Below are 25,280 nucleotides of genomic sequence, written 5' to 3' on the forward strand. Positions count from 1 at the left end.
AGCTGTCATCTATAATCCTTTAATTGTCTTGTCCTCGTATCTGAGATGATTGTCTTAAACTTTTAATTGCACCCATTGTTTATGCTTGTTTGGGAAGGTTACTCATCTTCCAGGTGTGTCGGATTCTAGGTACTAATCTCTTTATAATCCCTATCTGTCAGTTATACGAATCTTCTTGTTTTGTCTTTTTCCTCATGTATGTCAGTTCATCTCCTTAGTAAAGGACGTTTGGACATCGAAAGGTTTCGCGGATACTCCGTTTTTTTTTCCCCCTTCTTGGCATATATCTTTATTTATGGATTTATCACGTTCCTAACTTTCGTGATTCAGTTATACACACACACACACACACACACACACACACACACACACACACACACACACACACATATATATATATATATATATATATATATATATATATATATATATATATATGTATATATATATATATATATATATATGTATATATATATATATATATATATATATATATATATATATATATATATATATATATATATATATATACACGAATGTAGAGGTGTTGGGGAAAATTTCCGACGAATGTCTTAGAAAATATGGAAAGACAAAGGAGACAGACAGCAAAATGTATTGCTATGATCCTGAAGACATCAATGCATAGAATAAAATGTGAGAACAACAAATACAGGCTTTCGTGTACGAAAGGATGTAGTAAAATAAAATGAAAAATGAGGACTATCCAAGATGGCGGTAACACAGCCACTGTGATGGCTGTGGTGTATTGACCGTCGGACAGCTGATAATAGAGAGTGCTATTCAGATTACCACCCTCATCTGTCAAATCAAGAGTCGAGGCTCCCAAATTGTCTTGGAGTATCTCTCGGAAGAGTACCTATTTTTCAAGACGGGCTCAAGGTAAGCTATGTATCAATAAATATTAAAAGCTTCATCTTTATAAGGAACAAGCCTAGTACTGGTGTTGGTCTATGATTAGCCAATTCCCTGTCAAGTTCAATAACGTACTAGCTAGGCTAATAAACCATCTTATTGACTACTGAGTCGACTAACCTTCTGATTTAGGTAGTACATGTAGCCCTATATTAACTAGATTGACAAGTATTATTGATACAAATAGCATAGGTTTAAAAGAATGAAAATTAAATGGAATTCATAAATGGGGGCCTAGGTACCTAGGCTTCTAGGGTAAACCACAGAGTGGCGACATTTTAGGAGAAAACACTAGAGATCTAGGTACAATAACTTCGCATCTGGTATTTCTTTGGAAATTACCTAGGTAGTAGGTAGGGTAGTACCGTTTCCGACAGTACTACCTAGGTACTAGCTAGTATTTTGGTTGCCCAGCTAGGCTATAGTATTAGGCTAAGTATTTACCGGTAATTTTGGGGGGTCGACTGTAATTAACCCCCAGGGGCTAGGTATTAAACCTGGGGTAGTTTGTATACTACCTATCTGCGGTATGCAGCTACAGCTCCTACCGAGCCCTAAGTACCCAGTTGATCTTAACCCTGAGGCTAGAGCGCACAGCCAAACATTTACCTCTTGCCAGAACAAACAAGCTTGCCAAGAACATATAAATATGCGGATAGCCTAAGCCGCAAAGCGCCATTCTGCCACGTTCTTACTGACAGCATACAACAAGAAAATCAGCGGTCCACGGCAATCACTCGCTCCACACGGTGAAATACATTTTACACCCCAATCCCTAGTTACTGTTTTATTCGCGGGAACGTTCCTTGCAGTGAAAAGAATGACAGTAGTTGCGGCTGGGGCCGATGGGATGTTGCAAAGAACCTTAAGTAATGCCTACATTGCACCCCTTGAGGTGCATTGACGGCATTCACCTCCTACGGGGGTTGCTCATGGCAGCGTGTCCAAGTATTTTTTCAGGAAGGGGGCCGCTATGTCAACATTCGGTCGTTTATCCTATGCAAAATATTATCCTATGGCAGGACCAGAACACAAATACCCTAGGTACTCTGCCTCGGGTATATCTCAAGTTTTCACTTTACCTAAATCATAAAAGCATTTTAGAGTTAAAATTGTGATTATCTTAAAGGTTTTTGAGGTTTGTTTCATTTGCAGATCATTGTCCTAGAGGTTCTGGACCCTCCCCCTTGAGGCCTATAGTTTTGGGGAACCAAAGTGGTTGTGTGAGGTTTTTTGGCTGGATTGTTTTAGTGGGGGTTGGTGGGCTTCAGAGGTCCTCCCCCCATATAAAAACATAATCTAACCCTGGGCACCAGGTCTTACCTTGGCCACTGGCCTTTGTTTCCTTGTATCCACCGCCTAACCTAACCTAGGGCACGGGGTCCTTACTTCACTTTGGTTTTATGTACAACCCTCCACAGGGATGATTACCTCTCTGGTGGACCTTTGTACATTTTCAAAATAAGAAACTTCTTATATTTTATAATTGTATTTTAGTGTTTGCTTGTCAGTATCGTAGCTCTTGCAGAATATTAGTCTTGGTAATTTTAAAAATTTGCTTTCTTAGTGTATGATCTTTACTTCAGGTGGTATTTTGTTGTACGTATAGTCTTGTTGCACAGTGCACAAGTACTCTCTTGCCTGACTTACAATTTGGTTCATATAGCCTAAATACTTCACTTGCATGTATGATTACAGTATTCTTTTCAGTAAAGAAGCTTGGGCAGTTTCTCAGGTATATATGTTGGTTCACTTTATTTTAGTGCTTTAAAGACTGTAAGAGGTATTTTATATTCCATTCTTGCTTACCTAGCTAGAGGGGCTTTGTAATCCAACAACCATGGTTGAAAGTTGAAGTTTACCAAGTGACCAACTAGTAAACCTTACCTTAATCAGAAATTGCAGCATGTTGGAGTAAGTCCTTGATATTTCCCATTGTGGTCCTTGATTATTGCTGGAGTGGTTGTAGGGCTTGGTAGCAAGGTTGTTGATTGATGGGGAATATGCCTTGGTGATTTTATGTCACAGTTAACTTTTTCTCACACACTGAAAAGAGAAGATGCGCTGCTGCTCTTGCTGTCTTCCCTGCTGTGGTTATTTAATGCTTGGATGAGTAAAATTGTCTTTATAATTTTTTTTTATTGTTTCTCTGCTTTGCTGTTTTTTTTTCATTATGATAGAGAAAAAAATGTGATAAACACCATTGTAAGAGGTGTGGTTTCCTTCTGGGTGTTTTTTGTCCCAAGTGACAGTAAGATCTCACAGGTACTGCTCCTTTTTCTAGGAGGGAAGGTGTGTACATGTCCTTTGCCTTGAAAGAATTTTGTTGGTTGGTCTTCTCTACAATGGGAAAAGTATGGTAAGAGAAGAAAGAAGGATAAGTAGCATTTGCCAGCTTCTTTGAGGGCGTGGGGAATATTGCCCCAATGATGCTCCTGTATCCTTCTGGTTCCTTTTTTTTCTCCTTCTGCCATTCCTATTCCTCCGTCAGCCGGAAGTACCTACTACCTATCTTTGAAGCAGTGATACTGGAGCTGAGTGAAGTCTGGCCATACCCACTCTTCGGAGGATGAGTCCTCCAACCTGCCCACTCTCCCTGATGAAAAGGCATGGTACTGGGATGAACATTTATCTTGCACAGATCTGGCTTAATGAAGATGTCATCATGTCACATCTGTGCAAATATGACATAGAGCGTAGGTAATCATTGTAGGACACAAGATAGAGCCCTCATGTCCTGAGTCATTTATATTTTGTCACTGTTCCAATAAGCACTATTCTGGCCGAGACCAACCATATAAGAGAATTTTTTTTTAATTTGGTGGTCTTGTCTTATGGAGCCCTAGGGGAACCATGAGAATATAACTCCTGTGAAGACACAGTAGCTACCAAAAATAGGTTTTTCCTATTTCAAAACCTTGTTTAGATATTAAGGTCTGTTTTCTCAAAGCACAGAAATGATGCAAAATACACATATAAAATGTTTTTATTATTTTTTTTTCAATGGGGTTTGGGATAATCCTAATTCTTTATCTACTGCAACTCAACCTTACCTCCACTATGAACTCTGCTTAAGGAAATCTTAGAAACAATTCATATTTCAAAGACCATGCATCAATGTTCTTGAACTTTCAATGTTCCTGGGATGTAAGTGGATATTCAGCCAAGATTTATCAAAATTGTTTGCCTTAATTGTGGTAATTTTAGTGATAATACTCGATTTAAAACATTCATAGGTGTTACTACACACACACACTTCTCCCTTTGGGGACTTTTAGTTTTCTGTAAAAGAAAACTATTGAGAGGCTTCGACTTTCTGTCCACACTTTTTCTCTCCCCAGATCTTAAAAACTATTGAGGCAGCCCTCTAGTCTCAGTAGTTTTCATTTTAAAGTTTAATTTTGCCTTGATCATACATCTAGCACCACTATAGGTGCCAAAACACAGGCTATCATCAGGCTGTGGCTGAAAGTTTCATGAGCCACGGCTGAATGTTTTATGGGCCATGGCCGAGTTTCATACAGCATTATACACTGTGCAGGGAACTTGATTGTGCGAAGAAACTTCAGTGCATTTTTACTTGCTTTTTACGTAGTCTTTGCTAAGTTAATTAATATAAAAATGATGAGTGGAAAATGTATGAATATGAGTGGTACACTTCCAATGACAATGAGACAAATTTGTATTCTTGTGTAGACTGCTAATGAGAGACACCACACTTTTTCTAAACTAATGGACTTGGTTGGAAAACATAACAAAAAGGCTGTTCTAAGCCTCCCACATAATTCACGAAGTACAGTCTTAGAAAAGTGATTTCTGTTGAAAGTCCTGTTTTTCAGAGCAGTCTGTACAGTTTATGTGCTCTGTGATGTACCAAAGTGTAACAACTTTTGAAAGATGGGAAGATTCCCATTACCCACACCTGGTCCAAGGGCTGTAGCAAATACAGCTGCTGCAATGTCCAGGAACTGGTTGCTACATAAAAAACTAAAAGAATGGAAGTTGATCAAGACGGAGATAGTAAAAGGTGAAGAAATAAAATTTGCCCAGGGAAAAAGTGAGGGAACTGTAAAATAAGAAATCAATAGTAGATATAGATTTCTAAATCTCAAAGATGTAAAGAATATTTAAAAGAATATTTTCTTCAGAAAATTTGCTTGTCAAAGCCAGGTAATAACTAACAGAAGTCATCAAAACTATTACAGTAATACATAATTAAAAATTGTTTAAGAATTGATGGAAGGTACAAACAGTAATAATGATGCAGTAAGATGGAGGCGAGAGATGTACAATAATGACAAGGAATTGTGGATTTATTATATTGTACTGTAATTACTGTATATGTAATAGTTGAGTTAGCTTTAGACTTAGGAAGAATTACCAGTTAGAATATTAAAACTCAGTTGAAAAATATAAAAATAAATTCAGTGGAGGAATTATGAAGAGTGTAGAAGAAAAATAACCCCCTTTAGTATTTGACAGAAAATGATGAGAAAGCTATACTGCATGTTGTACGATTATAAAAATTAATATAATTTCAACAAAAGAAAATATATGTAGTATATACTTTTTGGCAAGTGCTGAAATTTTGATGTATATGTTTACATTTACAGTAATACTGCATCTTTTTATTTCATACAGATTGGTAATCTTCAGCCATGACTATCTACAATCTCTATATTTTTGATCGGAATGGTCAGCTACTGAATTACACAGAGTGGACTCGTCGGAAACTTTCAGGCATGACAAGAGATGAGGTTAGTTTGGACTGTTTTTCTCATCCTCTCCTCAAATTCATATATAGTATGTAATTAATATTTTTGGAAAATTTTTGCCAAATTCCTAAATCCATCTTTGGTCTGTACTGGTTAAAAACAGGTCCTACTACAGCCCCCCCCCCCCCCCCCCCCCCGTTTTACGTGTTTACATTTCCACAGTCCATTTTTGTGGAACACATTATATAATTTCCAAAGGGAACTTTCACTAATTCATGGATTTGTTTCGAGGGACCATATCTCTTAAAATTATTACCAATTGCTTTCAGTGGCTGCTTGTCAGTAAGCACTGTGGAACTGCAGCACTCCCCATAGATTTCATATATTATAATCATATATATAGATATAATTTATAAATTTTATATATATATCTCTATATATATATATATATATCTATATATATATATATAATGCACAAAATTATGAATATATACATACATGAATATGAGAAATTAAGTACAGATTAGGGATTATTAATATTCTCTTGTGTTTATAAAAAAAAAAAAATGAAACAATATGTGGAACTGCGCTGCTCAGCAATTCTAATTTTACTAGCAGGGTGATAATGAATAAAAAGTTTGTCAATTTTGGTTTATCTGGCAATGTAAAATATTTTTTGTTCATTGATATCACATTCATAAGTCAGATTTTTACGTTACCTTAACTAGTCGGCCTCCCCTTTCAAGCTCATTTATTGACCGATATGCAATGCTCTGGCTGTGTCAGTCAGTTTCAGTCTCTAAAGCTTTCCAATCAAATAAGTATCGTATTGCTCCTATTTAATCTCTCACTTCCAGATTTACTTTTACTGTACAATAAGGACTGAAGTCTTGCATCTTCACTGCAACCCATTTCACTTTTAGATGAGTTTGTTTTCCTTTCTTAATCACTTTCCAAGTGTCCCCTGACATCTGTTTAGTTTGCCACATTTTTCTACTTTCTATACCATTTCTGGGAGATGTTTCAGGTTCTCTTTCACATCTCTTCAGAACCAATGATTATTCATCACCATCCTGTTGTTTTGTTTAGACAGTCCTCTTTGGGAGTTGATGATCACTACCTGTATCCACACCACTTCAAATGTAGACATGGAGACCTCAAGGAGGTCCTTATTGTTTTGTGGGTGTTTTTGTGTTCAGATAATAATCATAAACAATATATCTATAAAAATGCAGTTAATGATTCATATAAAGTGCCTAGGACTGAATGTCAGAATGGATTGTGGTATTGTTGAAGAGGCGGAGTTCATTTTTTGAGAAAGGCAAATTAAATAGCATAAGTTGCATGCACACCACGAGCAACAGTGCTCAGCAGAGCCAAGGCATAATTGCTGTCACAAACCTAGCCTTTGCATGTTAAGTAAACTTTCTACCAGTTTAAGTAGTGTATGCGTTAGATTTGGTTCACTACAATTGTCTGTTTGCCTTTCAAACCATAAAAGGTAAATCTGTCTGATAGCTTAAAACTGTGAAATGTCTTAACATGGATTGGCAGATTATTTTGTAAAAGCTAGTATGTATTATAGTATAGCTCCAGGTTAAAAGTCTAACTTTCACTTGTGTTATTAACTTTGGTTGGTTGCTAACTATTGCTTGACCTTATTAGAAATTTTGACCAGGCTGTCACTGCTATATGATGTACAGGTAAGTATTAGATATTTTTAAATCTTTGGTCAAAAAGATAAATTGGAGTAGCTAAATATAATGTGTAACATTCAATTATCTTGCAAATATCATCCTATGAGTATATGATAATGTCACCTGTAGTAAGTTAAAATGAAGTGGAAAAAAATAGAAATATAGTAATAATCATTGACATTCTGAATTCAGGTAGCATTGAGATGATAGGAGAGTATTGTTGGATGGGTAACTTTAACCTCCTCAGAAGGTAATTTTGATGATGTCACAAAACCAGGTCTGAATACAGAAAAATTAAAAATCCTCCCCCCCCCATTTTTTTTTTATTACACACACACACACACACACACAAGCAATAATAAATATAGTGCAAGAAGAACTTTTGTCAGTTTTTAAATTAATGCAACAAAGCATAATCATTGTCATGAAAATTGAAATTTAAGAGATCACTAGCAGTTATCCAAAACTGAATGTATTTTACCAGACATGTTGTTGGTCTCCCCCCCTCCTTCCCAAGAATTCCAGGTCTTAAATGTTGAAGTTACTACTTATGCACACACAGGTGACAGTTTGTTGGCCTTGGTAATAACTATTAAAAAACCAAGTACGAAATTTTTAGTGGTTTTTCTTGAGTTTATCTAACAAAATAGGCTGTTTTTAGCATTTTTATAGGGGTTCCAAACATTCACGGGTTCTAACTATTCACGGGGGGTCTGGTACACATCCCCCGCGAATATGGGGGGGACCACTGTATATATACATTGCTTAACAGCACATTAATGTTGATTGTCCTCTCTTTTCAGGAAGCTAAGCTGTTGTATGGAATGATTTTTTCCCTCAAATCATTTGTGAGCAAGGTTTGTATCCCTTTCTTGTATTGGAAAAACCTCATTTTCCTATAGAATGTACTGTCTCTCTTTAGAAATTACTTAAAAAAAAAAATTAATCCAGACTTAATTGCCTTTCTCCTTGACTGTTATGATTGACATTTGAAGGTGAAGTGTGAGTGTGAATGACTTGGAATGTTTTGATTAATTTTAGGCCATTAAAGATTGCAGGGATGGATAGCATGCCTCACTTGATCCCGCCTGTTACTTGAGCTACAGGCATAGTTCCCTGCCTGTATAGTTCAAATATCTGAAGTGAGGGGAATGTCTCATGTCAGATACTGGTAGAGTACTTGGTACCTTTGAGTCAGTGGATTTCATCCATAGATTATATGAAGCTGGTGTACTTGTTGAAATATGTTGGATCCCTGTTTGTCTGATTATGTCATTGTGCATTCAACACACTGCCTACAAAGAAGGGGCTTAGCAGGAGCAGAGCATTCAACACACTGCCTACAAAGAAGGGGCTTAGCAGGAGCAGAGCATTCAACACACTGCCTACAAAGAAGGGGCCTAGCAAAAGCAGAGTCCGGAGGGGCTAGGAGTAGTAGAATGAAGAGGCAGCACTTGCAGAAAGAAAGTGAGCAAGTAACATCTTATGAATAGAAGAATCCCTTGAAGAGGTAGTGGAAGCGTGACATACTGGACGTCATTGCAACGCACAACCCTAATTAGTAAGGAGAGAGCTGATAGATTGATGGTTTAAGTGTGAAGGACAATGAGAGGAGGTTGAGGACTGATTGAACTTAATGGGACATCATGGATGGAGAGTGACAATGCGAGTCATGGTCATCTGTGGGAAATTTATTAGAAACACACACTAATAACCCTTAAACGTTGAAGCGGTATTTTAAAAATCGTCTCCTGTATGCCGGCGGCGTTCGCGAGTGAGCGCCGAAGCAAAAAAAATGTTTTTTTTTTAAATTCACAGCACGCTTAGTTTTCAAGATTAAGAGTTCATTTTTGGCTTCTTTTTTAGTCATTGCCTGAAGTTTAGTATGCAACTATCAGAAATGAAAAAAAATGTTATCATATATAAATACTGGGATATATGACAGCGCAAAAAAAATTTCATATATAATTGTATACAAATCGCGCTGTGAGCAAAACGGTTAGAGCTAACGAGTTAATTTTTTTCGTTGTATTGTACACTAAATTGCGACCATTTTGGTATATAACACATTGTAAAACGATCAAGGCATCACAGAGAAAATATTATCACAAAATGATGCATGAATTTGTAACGCGAGGACGTAAAAAAAAGCAGTTTTCAATAATTCACCATAAATCGAAATATTGTGATATAGAGACTTCCCGTTTGTTGCAAAATGAAGGTAATTGATTGACTATTACTAGACTGTATGTGTTGTAGCTTACAATTGCAGTTTTCGACCATTTCGGTCGAGTTAAAGTTGACCGAAGGACGAATTTTTTCTATTTATCGTTATTTATATGAAAATATTTCAAAACTGATAAAAGCTACAACCATAGGTGGGTTTTTTTTATTCTACATGAAATTGTTTTTTTTTTTAACTACATGAAATTTTTCATATATAAAACTTTATGTAACAGCTAATTTAAAATGGTGCAAACATTACGACAGTCGGACAAAAAAATTTATGATTTTTTTGGAAGAGTTACCACGCGGACGTAAGGAAAAAGTTTATTTCATAAATTCACCATAAATCAAAATATTGTGCTAGAGACTTCCAATTTGTTACAAAATAAAGGTAAATGATTGAATATTACTAGATTGTAAGAGTTTTAGCTTACAATTGTGTTTTTTTTACCATTTCGGTCGAGTCAAAGTTGACCGAAGGTTGATATTTTGGCACATCGTTATTTATATGAAAATATTTCAAAACTGATAAAAGAAAGAAATTCGTGCTTGTGCGCCTGGGTAACGATTTTAAACAAAACAACGCCTTGATCCGTGAGCTCCCAGCATCCCCCAAGGCGCATGATTCAAAAGTTTTTGCCTAGTAGGCCTATAACTATTTTTCCGCGAATTTAAAAAAAAACTTTTATATCAACGTACCATACGTACAGTCGGCACCCAACAGACAATTTATATCGACGTTTCATACGTCCAATCGGCGTTAAAGGGTTAAGGAACTATCAATGAAGTCAAGAAATGAAGATGTAACTTGACGACACAGCTTGATACTCTTAAGGAAGAGGGTCTCGCAGGTCCACTTGGCAGAGGGATATATTGTAAGTTAGGAACTATGCTTAACGACAAAGTAGTAGATTCTTGAGTTGTGGAGTTTGTAGGCATCACAGAGGGAAACTGCAAGAATAATGACACTGATGGGTGCTCAGATGTGGATGAAACAGTTGAGGATTGACGGTGGCTCCTTAGCAACAAAAAGGAGTAAAGTACAATTCATATTGGAAGTATATAACAACCTTAGGGGCATGTCAGCAAGTGGACATGCAGAGTGCACAGAAGCAGTCAAGAATACTGGATCAAACAAGAACTTGGAGGGTGTCCAAGTACACGGGAAAATCAAGTATCTGGAAGAATATGAGAACTTGGGAGCAGCTGAGTACTAATGAGCAGATTCAGTAATAGTTGAATGCATGGAGGCAACCAAGAATACAGGAGTGCTTTAGAACATGGGATTTGGAGGATTTCTTAAGGAGTCAGGGAGGCAAAGATAATTAAATAAACAGAAGTAGCCAAACCAAAAGACATCAAACCCACTAGAGCAGGAACCTCAATGGATTATACCAAGGGACAATGAGGTAATTGGTTTGCCAGTGGCACAGCTGCAGAAACAGCTCATGAAGCCACAGTCAACTCATTCATGGATGAGGAGTCAACGACAGTGAGATACTTTGTCTTACAGGAAGACAGGAACCTGCAAGTAGTGTGGCACATTCCTCTCTGGGGTGATTATTATTATTATCATAAAGGATTAGTTTATCCATACCTGAGCCTAACAACGGCTCTTCTCAGGCTGGTTTCTCTGGGGTGATGAGATCACTTGGAGAGATAACCAAAGCATGTATATGTAATCCTCATCAGGTGAGAAAAATATGGGAATGAATACCAGTAATGGGGAGTGGAACTTATGACAATCACTTGTAACTGTAAGTGGCAGTGCGGAGCTCTTCAGAACAGAATGAGATTTGACAGGAATTTAAGATGATTCACTCATCACTTGATGCTGTCTGACATTTTTATAAACATATTCTCATTGTATGGATACAAGGTACATAATTACTCAAGGACTTAACAACTTACCTTCCTTTTTATTTAAACTTAAATACATATTGCACGAGAATACTATGAGTAAACAGGCTATTAAAGGAGTGAGCTCCTCCCAGCCAACTCTGGAAATCTCTCTTGAGGTATAATGACAAAAGATTTGTGAGTTAGTTTGTATCAGAGATTTATTTTTTTTTTCTCTCTCTCTCCCCTAAGAAATGATGTGTTTTTCACTTTAATTCTTTTTTTTATATACCAGATAACTTGCAAGTAATGGAGTAATATACAGATTTATAACAATGAAAGTACTCTTATTATGCATATGTAATAAAAAAAAAAATTATTCCAGGTATCTCCTGTGGATCTGAAGGAAGGCTTCCTGACATATAAAACAAATAAATATTGCCTTAACTTGTATGAAACTCCATCCAGAATCAAGTTCATCCTGAATACTGACATTTATGCTCAAGGAATTAGAGAACTACTCCATCAAATTTACACACAAGTGAGTGGATGTCAGTACATTTTGTTTACAAAATTCATGTGAATATTTTATGCAAATATTGAAATAATTATAAAATGTCAGTTCTTTTGACATAAACTTTTTTCCCCAGGTTTATGTTGAAAACGTGGTTTACAATCCTCTATGTCAGCTTGATAAACCTATTGAGAGTGAACTTTTTGCAGCAAAATTAGATGAAGTTGTTAAACAGAGTTCTGCATTTGCTTCAAGACCACCTTAGTGATGGAGTTTTGCAAGACAGCTTGTCATTTATGCATCAATGTGAAAGTGTGAATGTTACTGTTTATTTGTTTTTGATTATTTATTCTTCAATTAAAGAAAGATTTACATCTCTTAAAAATTCTCTCATAAAAAATTGTGATTTTCTTTACCTTCTAATGATGTGACACAAAATAAATGGTAATTGACTCCTAGCTTTTATAAAGTGAGAGAAAACTAGTGTTTGTCTTCTGCCAATTAAAGATGTTTTTCACTGGGTTAAAGGGAGTTTAATAGTAGACAAACAAACATGTAACAGTAATAGTAGTTGAATGTTTAGTTGAAAGTTTCTCTATTACTTTTTAGTGCAACTGTAGCGGTTTTTCCCAGTTCCACCTTTAGATCCTTTGCACTTCATTGCCTTTATTTTCTGGCTTTCTCTTATCATGCTGTCCAGTTACTTCCCCTTCATTTTCAGTCTCTCAATCACGGTGTAGCTGAAGTGTCCCTTTGATAGGCTTGACAACCTAAACTTCATAAAACAAATGAAATCTGCATATTTAACTTCATTTGTTGTGTCTGGAATCTTGCAGAAAGGGAATGGATGTAGACAGCCCTAATGGGAGTTAAGCAGAAAGAGTATAGACCAGAGAAGAGTTGAAATAACTCGATACTTAAAGGCCCCCAAAAGTTAAAGTTAATATGAAACACTTGTGATAATAAACACAAAATTTTTTAACCATGAAAAAGATTAAGTAAATTCTTAAGTCAAACGATATAATTATCATTCTTACTGTCTCATTTTATGCAACTAACATGGCAAACTTAAGAGAGTGTAAATACCATTCCTTGCTAGACTAAACTCTTATACTGATAATGTGAAATTATAATATGCTCAGCTTATTTCCCTTTCCCTAGACATGGGAAAATTCTTACCATGGCACTGTACAACAAAAAAAGATTGTTTAACTCCTGGAAGATCATTGTAATTCACTAGAATGACCTCTGACATAAAGGGTTATAACATATCTAATTAAAGGACTGATACATGGATTAGCAATAAAATTTTCTTTTTGTCATATAAATTGTCAACATAACACCAATCTGACATTTCATGGATTACATCTAGCAGTCATATCTTCAATTATTTCAACTGTTAAAATTTACTCTGGACAGAAAATATTTTACTCTGAATCCGAGCCTGAACCTGATCCAGAAGAACCTGAATCAGAACCAGAGTCAGACCTCGATGCTTTACTACGAACTGATGCACCACTTGGAACACGTGATCTGTTTCGATGACTTGATCTGCTGGAGGCTGCAGACTTGGCTGACCTACGGATAAAATCAATAACATAAGAATTATAAACCAAGCCGACATGCTTCTCGTATTAGTCCTGAAATTGCTACTCATACTAGTACTGAAACTGATTTAGCTTAAGTAAATTTTGACAACATTTTCTGCCTGATACATAAAAGAATGTATACAGTTCAGGGGACAATAACATTAATATGAATGTCACATCCTCTTATCATGAAAAAATTGAACTGGTATAAATGTTCCAAACTACTCTCATTCTTGAATACACAAAAATTCTATGAACACCCTAACAACTGAGTTGAAAGACCCTTAATCTTTATTTCAACATCAGGCAGCAAAATATCTTGTTTATTAATTCTGAACGTTCCCTTTACAATTCTTTATACATATATATACTGTGCATAATTCAACAAACTAATTTCTCCATTACTTCAGAAACCAAGCTTAACAAATAAGAAAAATTTTAAACCTTCCTATTGCTTATTCCAATCCCAATGCCTCTTGTCAACCTAAACCTTAGACATGGACATCTGGACATAACGTGCAATTACTAAATAAACAACACATGCCTCAGCTGCATAGTACAATTACAATACTTAGGGGCATAAGGGCAATCTATCCTCACTAATCTGACTCAGAAATTCCTGTATAAAAGAAATGTCATGCTGTTTCATGTAATTACGAAGCTCCAAATTTTAAATTACAAAAAGAAACCATTTTTAAAAAGATAGGCACAAAAAACCTTTATGTATTTTTATATTAGCATCTACAATCAATGTTGTTGTATGGTGGAAAGAAGAACCTTCCAAGATAAAAAATATTGGTCATACTGCTCCTTTTAAAAATGGACAGTTACAACAAGAAGTTGATTTACATTACAACAACCACATAAAGAAAATAAACAACTTAAATAAATTTACATTAACAAAGTTTACCACCACTGCAGCACACTAAAGCTAACAAATGGAATTTACCTGAAACATAACATATAAGGTCCTAAAACTGAAGAAAACTACAAAAAGTACATGTCATTCATGAAACTGAAATAATGAATTGGCAACAGAATTACAACTGTAATGTAAAACGCAATGTACATTCCTTTGACATGAACAGATTGTATATACAGTGGACCCCAGTATTTGTGTTTTCCGGATCCACGGATTTCTCTCTGGAACATTTCCCTGCATTATTAGCAGAAAATTTGCCTATTCGTGGTATTTTTCTATGAAAAATATCCAGAAATCCCAGTTTTTTTTTTTTTTTTTTTTTAATTTTATCATAAAATGCACTTTTGTGATAAAACTATTAAAAAAAACCAAGTATAAAAATTTTTAGTGGGTTTTTCTTGAGTTTTAACTGACAACATTGGCTGTTTTCAGCATTTTTATAGGGGTTCCAACTATTCATTCCTTTAATTATTATGGTAAATACTAAGGGTAAAATGCAATAACAACAACTGTGCTATCGATATTGGCATGATATCCAGCAACTAATATCATGTGTTAATGATGTTAAAACAAACACGTAATTACTAAGGGTCAAAGATATTAGAATCCCACCCTTGGGAAAGGAATTGAGGAACGGTACACTCAATACAACCATACTAGAAATTAAACATACAAACTAAAATTCTCATAAATTTAAACAGCAAATAATAGCTAATTTTCTGTCAGAGTGCTGTATTAGTCACATAATATTCAGGAAAGTATGCTTGAGTGGTTTTATTTTACTGAAAATATTTCCTTTCCAAGTTTTGATGAGCATTTTCCATCTATCTTTAGTAGTGCCTTGCTAATCATAAATACTTTAAGAAAAAAATGTATTCTTGATTTATTTCGAGTTATAGGGTAAAAACCATGAGCCCTATTAATAGAATGGAAGAGCACAGAGATCTGATCCACATGAAAGGAGGATGCAACACAATTTGGGAGTAGGATGACCTCAACCTACAGATTTATATTAAGGATTTTGACTTCTACAGGTTTATTCTATACAAGGACATGGTATATGAGGGCCCCAGAACCAGAAAGTCGTATATGCCACTTCCATGGATTTGGAGTTATGCATACTGGTAGATTTGGCAACCTTTTCTCTGTGTATTTGAGGCATTTCTAGGCCATTCCACCATTTACATACGGTCGAAATTCCTACTGGGACAGTCGGAATTATCGATTTTAGCTACAGAAAAGAACATGACTTCGAGCGGTGCTGGCAGCCGCTCGGACGGTTCATGAGGACCAGATAGACGCATATCACTAGCGCTGATTAAGCCAATGAGAACGCGCGTCACTTTGCGGGTAGCGAATTCTAGGCCAATGAGCGTTTTTCCCCATAAGGCGCGTGTAAGCATCGACCAATCACCGCGCAGCTTACAATCTCCCGCCAATGTTTACATCTCACTTCAGTGATCATAGCGGGAGATTACGATTATCCGTTGTGTTGTGCTGTTATTTTGTCTAAATTACTCTTTATTTGAGTACATTATGTCTTCCTCTGGCAGTAATAATAGTCGTAGTACTAGTAGTAGTAGTAGTAGTGGATGAGGGTCACAGCTGGTAGCGATGTTTGGAGCTAACAGACTGCAATCTGATCGAGTTAAGTCCCCTTCACATTGCAGCTTCTATTAAAGGATGGGGGCCCTAGTAGTAGTAGTAGTAGTAGTAAAAAAAAATTATTATGATAATAATATTATTGTGTATTATTGATGGTTAAACATCATGGTGATTCAAGGTTATCATCGTCAACATCATTATTACAACCATCATAATATTATTATTTCTATCATTATTATTATTATTATCATTATTATTATTATTATTATCATTATTATTATGACAATAGTATTACTATTCTATTATAGTATTTTCTTGTGATTGATTATAAGTATCGATGTATTATGATGATGAAAGGTTATCATCATCAGTGTCATTATTAGTACTAATATTATTGTACTATCATCATTATTATTATTACTATTATTATCATCATTATCATTATTATTATTATTATTATTACCCATTATTATTATTACTATTATTATTATCATTATTATCATTAGCAATTCTCGGTTTCTTATCACAAAAATGTATTGTCTTTTCAGCACACTATTATTACTTATCAATATTATTATTAATAGTATTATTATCATTATTATTACCAGTATTATTACTATTACTCTTATTAATATCATCATCATTATTACAACAATATGATAACACTTTATTATCGTTTAACACATTCAATTATGGTTTAAGTGCTTGTTATGACTCAAATATTAAAAAAAAATGGGAGTTTGGCAGACATTTTGAATGCTAGCGCGCAAGCGCACCCAACAATTTTTTTCAAATTTTCACAAAAAACTTATAAAGAGTATAGCTTTCATATGAAACTAAGTTTAAATCGATATCTTTCTTAGAACCAGAGTAATGAATGATAAACTTTGAGGCCAATTTACTAATTTTTTAAAAAGTGGCATATACGACTCTCTGGTTCTGAGGCCCTCATATGGGAGGAGACCTGAAATGTTCTCTGCAATGTTACATACATGCCCCCAACTGGTCAACTTGTCGAAACAGAATTTATTGTTAAGCACGAGTGTTATTAATTAGGACTGATTTAAATGTATGTAGCCATTTATCCTTAATTACCAAATCATAAGGCTCACATTAATATATCCAATGCCTAAAGATTGACTGCCATAAATATCATATTATATAAATTAAATGGTTATAGTATATCTAGCTCTGGAGAAACATTCAGCAATGTTGCCAAAGCTGTAGGATGAAAAAAGATCAAGTGAAAAATGAGATGGTGATTAAGGCGAGACACAAGTATGATTTCCCTTGAAGCTACCATGCAATAAGATGATATCAAGGAACCAATGATGATGAATACAAGCTAAAATTCAAGGCCTGCCTGGAACTTTTGACATGGAGAAAGAGAGATTTTAGTGTGGATGGTGCAACTGCTTTTACTTTTCTGGACTCGAACATCTGTGCAAATGGCCAATTTCCCACTTTTAGGATGATCTTGGCAGAGAAACAGCTCCAGAAGAATGGATTTGGGAGTTTTGCCTTTATCACAGAGGTTGAAGGAGAGGCCTGTTGACTTTCAATCTGCTAAAAGTAACCATTTCAAGGAGTCTTACCTAGACAAAACCCTTAAGGCAAGTTGAGGAGAAATGCAAGGATTATCTCACCCTATGACTTACAGATGTGTTTGGCTCTTCTCTTTCTCTGTTGACAACCATCAGCTAAGGAAATAGTGGCAACAAATGGAGAGGTCTCCCATCTACAACAACAGCATGGATCTGCCCCTTGGAGACAGCAATAATTTAACACTGTTTAGTAGTGATCCCAGGAACACATCAGACAAGAAACATCTAAAGTATCACAAACCAATCTAGATACATGGCACTGTAGTACTTCTTAACCAATGGGAGTAGAAGACTGTTTGTTTGTATGGTGTTTTTACGTTGCATGGAACCAGTAGTTATTCAGCAACGGTTCCAATGGCTTTACATGACTTCCTAACCACGTCAAGAGTGAACTTCTATCACCAGAAATACACCCCTCAGTGGAATACCTGAGAATTGAACTCGCAGCCACCGAAGTGGCAGGCTAAGACCATACCGATCATGCCACTAGGCACTCTATGGGAGTATAAGATTAGAAAATCATCCCTCGTGAAGTCAGAGGGGCAACAAAAGTCTTAATCAGAGAAGTGAAGGATAATACTGTTGATCACCTTTCTCAAAATTGATGAGCAGTGAAGTGGCATAATTTAACATTTTCTATAGCTGCACATAGCTTCTATGTTTATAAAGATTGCTATTTTTCTTACAACTTTTTCCTTTGCTTCCTTTCCAGTCACCATACAGCTTAGCTTTGCTTTGCTTACAAAGATTTTAGTGAACTTTCCATTCCCCTTTTCCATACCATTATACTTTAACAACCTCTTCTTCCGAGTTTAATATTTACACTAGGTCATCTGCTTACAACTAGGGGGAAGGATGGGGCATTATGCAATTTTTTGTGCTTCCTCCATTACCATAGTATTGTTGCTGATGTACATTTGGCACCAACAAGTATCCTAAGCTCTACTGATATATCTATCATGTCATCTCTCTAGATCTTTTAACCCTCTTACGCTGGAGCGGTAAATAAAAAATTGTCTCCCTTGTGCCGGAGGGGTTTCGGAGCGAGCGCGGAAGCGGAAAAAATATTTTTTTCAAAAAATCACAGCGCGCTTAGTTTTCAAGATTAAGAGTTCATTTTTTGCTCCTTTTTTTGTCACTGCCTGAAGTTTAGTATGCAACCATCAGAAATGAAAAAAAATGATCATTATCATATATAAATAATGCGATATATGATAGCGCAAAAACGAAATTTCATATATAATTGTATTCAAATCGCGCTGTGCGCAAAATGGTTAAAGGTAACAAGTTACTTTTTTTTCGTTGTAATGTACACTAAATTGCGATCATTTTGGTATATAACACATTGTAAAACGATAAAAGTAACACAGAGAAAATATTATCACAAAATAATGCATGAATTCGTAACGCACGGACATAAACAAATATTTTTTTCAAAAATTCACCATAAATCTAAATATTGTCCTAGAGACTTCCAATTTCTTTCAAAATGAAGACAAATGATTGAATATTACTATACTGTAAGATTATTAGCTACAATTGCCGTTTTCGACCATATCTGATGAGTTAAAGTTGACGAAACTGGTCTATAATTTTGAAAGAAGGTGTGCGGTGGCCGTAGGCTTTAAAATCGCTTAGCGTCGGCGGCCAGGAATGGAACCCCTGCCCCTGACCGAGGGCCGTCTGTAGAACTAACACAATGTCATAACAGATAAGAAATAAAATCATTAACAAATTCTTGTTGTAAAATATTTACGTAAACTTACTGCACTTGAAGATGCAGTAACTTTTTTGGATTACACGTTTTTTTCTAATATATTTCTTTGCAAAATTACAATTATAACTGACGTACTTTCACAAAAAAATAGAACTAAAACCAACAGCAACCCCTCGATATATTTATGAGCAAATAAATAAGTGTATGTGTGTGTTTTTCTTTCTTTCTTTTTAAACAACTTTCCTGCTACTCAGGAATAAACTAGCAAACCAAATCACCAATCACTAAAAAAAAATACGATAGCCATTTTTTAACTAAACATTTCACATTATTATACAAGCATAAAAGAAAGTTTATAAATTTTTTTTTGTATTTTTCAAAAACCTCTTGGTTTAGTAGTTTTGATATTTTCAATATCACTGGTATTTGTTATAAACAAATGGAAAAATATTTTAATAGCAGTGAATGCACATACAAAATATAAGCTAGAAGCCCCTCAAAATCATGACAAATTGAGATGTCCATATTTGTCATCACCATATCTCTAAATTTCATTGCAAATTTCCTCTTACAAACACAGGAAGACCTTAGTGGACCTAAAAAGACATATTGGAAGGCTTCCCAAACTTTCCTGGCATACCCTGTTCCCAACCAGAGACAGGATTCTAGTGAATGGTGGCAAAGTATCCTTTCTACCTAACAATCCAGGGTTGATTTAAATGTAATACTACATGAAATATTTTCCCCAAGACATATAATCAATGCACTGAAAGTACTCGTGATCATCAATAAAGGAAACGAAATTAATAAAGGAAAACAGCATACATAATTACTTTTGGAAGAATGACAGTGACCTCCCAGACGTTGCCTTAGTGGTATGCAAAGGATGGAATGAATGTTGTATCTGGTATTTTCATACAATGCCAGTCAAGTAAGAATAATTTCTTACAAATATGTAATTAAATTATTCAAATCCTCTATGATTTGCTTTTCAAAACTGGAATTTTTGGAAAAGGATCCAGTATACCATTAATAAATTACATAATCCTTGACTATATGGATTGGTATAAGTTTGAGCATCAAATACCAAAAAATAAATATATCAACCTAAAACAACACACCAGAAATCTTTAAAGTGTAAGAATTAACAAGCCATTTAAATTAAATTAAATATTTAAATGGTCATGCTTCATCGCCTTTAAAACTTTTCCAACTACTTGCACCAATTTGTTTAGAAAATTAAAACCTTGATAATTTCCAGTAAGAAATTCAAAGGTCCTAATTTTTGTTTAATATGGTTCTCTTTACAGTCTGAAACACAAGATTTTATAAAAGTCCCTTTAATACATCACACAAAATCCAGTAATACAACCAACCAACATTGATTGTAGTGTTTGTGCCAAATTTACTGCAAATTTCACTAATTTTTTCCCCTCTAAGAACCATAGCTTGAATCAAAGAAAAGAATTAGTATTATTTAAATAAAAGATTGCTAAATTTCACCCACCTCCAACTGACTGAAAGTTATGCCTGTTATCCTACCAGTTGATGCATTTTCAACTGGGAAAGTAGAAAGGGTTAGTTTTTATTTATTTTCTGAATGTCTCATATAACTACATAATAAAGTATTTCAGGCAAAGGACAGATCAAATACAGTATTACACATGCCAACTTGAAGGAAAGCATCTTCTTGATTACAAAAAACGATAAATAGGCTAATTCTGCCTGGGAGCTGAAGCTCACTTCTCTCATTTAATTGTCAGATACCACATTGATATAAATCACAGAAGCAGAGACTGTAGTGTCATCAATGTGCGAGAACTTTCTGCAGAATCATACTTGACCCAAACAACAGGCAGGCACCTCAGTGCACTAAATTTTGAGTAGAATAAAAAAAAAGGCTTTCTTCAGAAGTGGGGTCAGTAAAGCTGTGCTTGCAATTCAGAACATACATGTCCAAATCCTGCTTGAGAGTTGAAGTTCAATTTTCATACTTAGTTTGGTCAGTTACAGCATTCATAACAAATAAAAAATAGAATAACAGTGAAAGCAGGGACAATAATGGACAAAAAGTAGAGTGGAAGTAGTTGTGTTAAATATATACAGATACTTTCTTATCAATTATACTTTCTGGAAATACTTTATTAATTATACTTTCTGCTGCCACTCACCTACCTTTTGGTACTAAAAGTGGGAACTGAGATAGAAAAAAAAATTGTATATAGTTAACACATACCTATTTTCTCTCAATATGTTGTCCATCACTTACCATGCTTTTACTGCACGTAAATTTTTTTTCTCATTTAGTATAAATGTTAAAATCTGATAATGTGTGGTAAAAGCATGTGGTTGAGACAGTTGAGTGCTCCTGAAACTGTATTTTAACACTAGATAGTACAAATTCCAGATTTACGAGCAGTTGGTGCTTCCTTGACTGCTTCTGATCTTTTGTGCATTCAACCTCCCTCTTTGCGATGATATTGTATGTGATTAATGTTACAATCTTATTTCATTCTCCTATAAATTTTCCTTAATTCACTCATTGTACTGGACAATTAAATGAGAGATTTTTGCTTTTTTATGGTAATACAGTATCCCTGAATCTGAGCACTATAGAACCCCCACATTCAGTGTTTAGAACACTGTATGGTCAAAAACACTAGACCATACTTCCTCTATAAAAGATAAGAAAATGCAGATCACGCAGCTAAGTCTGTAATTTTTATAAAAATAGACATAAAAATTCCCATTACTAATGAGTGCATGAAATAATTAAAACTCATACTAAAGTTGAGACAAGTCATTAATACTGAACCAAACATAGTCCAGTAATAGTGGTGTCCATCTGAGAATTTGGTAAACATGTTTAAGACAGTTACATACTGGCCATCCCACACAGACCTAATCTCTATCAATACAGGAAGAAGGAAGTGCTACTATAAAACACTTTCCATGAAAACCCTAATAAGCAGTAATTTATTAAAGTAAAACTGATTATATCCTATACAAACAAACCCTCTGGTCCAACCATAGAAGAATAAAGAATTTTAATACTGGTCTCTCAAAAATTTCAAGAGCTGTTCTAAGTGGTAGAATTGGATATAATTTTGTATTTTCCTGTTGGGCTCAAGTCTGTTTATCATAATCGCAGACCAAAGTTGATATACATAAGTTCAGAACTTGACTGTATCATCCTAGCCTTTAAAAATACACAAATATTCATTCTAGCTTTAAGCCTACACCTAAAGGGCAGTTGAAATTTCATAAAAATCATACCCTGGTAATCAACTGCTTTACTGAAAAAAAAAATCCCATCTCATAAACTAATACTGACTTTTGTACTAAAATGACAGAGAATGGTCTAAAATTCATATGTTGTAATTCTATATCCACTGAAAATCCAATGCAATATGAGATTTAAGGACCATATGATATATCAAACCTAATGACCAATAATGATTCTTGGCAAGATATACTTTTTATTATACACTTTTCCCAATCTTCACTTTTGTGTCTTTGTAACATGTAACTTTACATAGTACATGTAACTTTATTATGCATTTTCCCATTTTGTTTTATATCCGTGGCACATGAATGTTGCATATGCACTTCAGATAAAGTTAAAGGGTGAATTAGGATGTACAAAATGAAATCCTAAAGTTTTCAGGAAAATAATGTTCATGGTTCCTATTCATAATATACTAAATGTAAGACTAACCTTTCAGATTCTGCTGGCGAGCCTGACCTGGATCTATTCTGCATTGGGGTCCTGGAACGTGATCGTGACTTTGAACGTGATGGTGATCTTGAAGCTCTTGACCCTGATGCAGATCGTGATCTGTAATGGCAACAGACTCTTTAGTATACAAGGACTCCCTGCTTTTAGCTTTAATACACCACTTCATGACTTATGGAGTCATTTGTTCCTAATTTTTAGATCTGCAAATATTTGTATGGATGGTGAGGATTTTATTGACAGTTGTACACTTCTTGTTAGTACACTGATTGATGATAAGTTTCCAACATGGGTGCTTTAGAGGCTGATAAATAAATATGAATATAAGAGGTCTCATAACATCAATAAGAACGTACCATATTGTCACATGGTGATCTTATCATATGAATATACTACTTCCTTATGCTACAATAAATATACTGAATCAGATTTAGAAATAGACTATGAAAATAATACAATTACTTTTTATGAAATTAACTTTGTTTCATTGAAATTCCAAATTCACAATAGTTTTTTTTAGAGGCATTTGGTGAGCTCAACTTCATAACCCAACATCTTCATAACTTATTATCTTCCCTCATACAATAAGAAATGATGGCCGCAAAAAACAGCAAAATGTACTGTAACTGTATTCATTCTTTTTTCTATTCCATCATGGAATCAGATTGAAGTAATACTGATCCCAAACTATTCATATATAGAAAAAAAATAACACATTTGTACAATAAAAGGCAAAAATCTAAACTTGATAGATAATGAAAATGAACAGTCCATCAAAATCTCATCGGTGTAACTAGTATATCGGCAAAATCAGTGTGACAACTGCCCACAACTACAATTCCACCTTGTCTGAGAGACACATTTTGATAAGTAGCAGACACTGCCAAGCTACAATTTTCTGACCTCTGAATCAGATATCTATACAGGCAGCCCTCGGTTACCGTCGGTCTTGGTTACCTACATTTCAGTGTTATGCCACTTGTTAAATATTTTCATAACTAGGTTTAACCTTCCTTATAGCACTTTTGTCTGGTTATTGGTAGCTTAGCCTAAGTGCGGAGACCACCTCATAAAATACATACATAATGAATGTGCGTCTTTTCCTTGGCTCTTTCAAGTTATCCTTTACTTCGCTGTATCCAATAATACTGTATGTAGTCTTATATTACTGTTGTATTATAAAATACAAACAAAGCAATCATGTTTTGATTTGGAAAAATCAGCTGATGGAGGCAAGTTTATTTTGCCGGATTCAACTCAATTCAGAGTGCTTTTCTTGCTTATATTTAAGGTAAATTAATCTCTAGAAACTTTATTTATATGTTTTGTTCCATGAAGTGATTTAAAGTCAAAATATGACTTAAATAGCATGTCTTGTTGTGAAACTAGATTTAGTTTTTTTTTTTTGGTTAATAGATTGTTTTGGTTTGGAAAAATCAGATGATGGAGGAAAGTTGATTTTAATACATTTAACTCAATTCAGAACGCTTTTCTTGCTTCTACTTAGTGTAAATTAATCTCTAGTCACTCTTATATGGGACAAGGTTATGTTTCGTTACATGAAATGTTTTAGTCGAAATATGACTTGAATATAACTTCTTGTGAACATGATTTATTTACTTTTTTTTAATAGATGGAGCCGGGACCACGTTTTTTTGTTAGAAAAAATTAACAGGTTCCTTTCGCTATTTTTACCCTATTTCATCATAATACCAGCTTTACGTATTTATCTTTTATCTGCTTGAATCCAACAGTACAATCTGTTCTTTCATGCCCAGCATTTTTTATTACAATACTTTTCTCTCCATTATTTGCAATCGAGTTTCATCCATGTAACTGATGCACAATAATCTTTATTCATTAGCAGTGCGAAAATCGTTTTCTCAGCTTCAGCTATAAATGCAGCTTAAATTTAGCAGTACTATATTTCTGTGCCAATATTTTCTCCGTGGCATATAAAAGGGATTTTGACGTAGGAAAAATCTATTTCTGGGCGAGGAAGCCGTGTCGCCCAGTGAAATGTGTCTGCTTTAGCACTATTTCTAGTAAAATATTGCTATAATACCAGTAAACTGCTAAATTGGACATGTCAGAAGCCTCTGACTCGCTCACCTATATAAAAGGTGTCGGTATAAAACTGGGGCGAGTGTTAAACACTACCACAGCAACCCCTCCAATTAGCC

The 25,280-nt window shown here is 34.9% G+C and overlaps 2 protein-coding genes across 2 annotated transcripts in view; one reads left to right on the forward strand and one right to left on the reverse strand.

Annotated features, from left to right (window-relative positions):
• Positions 1–741: 741 nt before the first annotated feature.
• Positions 742–12,200, forward strand: LOC135207315 (trafficking protein particle complex subunit 1-like). The gene is made up of 5 exons (XM_064239004.1): positions 742–900; positions 5,575–5,690; positions 8,149–8,202; positions 11,796–11,951; positions 12,061–12,200. The coding sequence occupies exons 2-5, from the start codon at positions 5,592–5,594 to the stop codon at positions 12,187–12,189; spliced, it is 438 nt and encodes a 145-aa protein (XP_064095074.1). The 5' UTR covers positions 742–900; positions 5,575–5,591; the 3' UTR covers positions 12,190–12,200.
• The window catches only part of LOC135207319 (RNA polymerase II-associated factor 1 homolog), a 178,818-nt gene continuing 165,143 nt past the window's right edge, over positions 11,606–25,280 (reverse strand). Inside the window, exons 10-11 of the mRNA XM_064239019.1 lie at positions 23,080–23,199; positions 11,606–13,502 (exon numbers count right to left, since the gene is read on the reverse strand). Coding sequence (XP_064095089.1) covers positions 13,352–13,502; positions 23,080–23,199 — 271 coding nt within the window. The 3' untranslated portion in view covers positions 11,606–13,351. The remainder of the gene's footprint in view (positions 13,503–23,079; positions 23,200–25,280) is intronic.

This window comes from Macrobrachium nipponense, chromosome 11 (genome assembly GCF_015104395.2).
Source record: "Macrobrachium nipponense isolate FS-2020 chromosome 11, ASM1510439v2, whole genome shotgun sequence".
NCBI classification, from domain to species: domain Eukaryota; kingdom Metazoa; phylum Arthropoda; class Malacostraca; order Decapoda; family Palaemonidae; genus Macrobrachium; species Macrobrachium nipponense.

Excerpts from the sequence above, each read along its gene's own strand:
- LOC135207315 (XM_064239004.1), top strand. The coding sequence starts at position 5,592 with ATGACTATCTACAATCTCTATATTTTTGATCGGAATGGTCAGCTACTG. Across the intron at positions 8,203-11,795 it reads TCAAATCATTTGTGAGCAAG|GTATCTCCTGTGGATCTGAA; the intron begins GTTTGTATCCCT and ends AAATTATTCCAG. Across the intron at positions 11,952-12,060 it reads TCCATCAAATTTACACACAA|GTTTATGTTGAAAACGTGGT; the intron begins GTGAGTGGATGT and ends TTTTTTCCCCAG.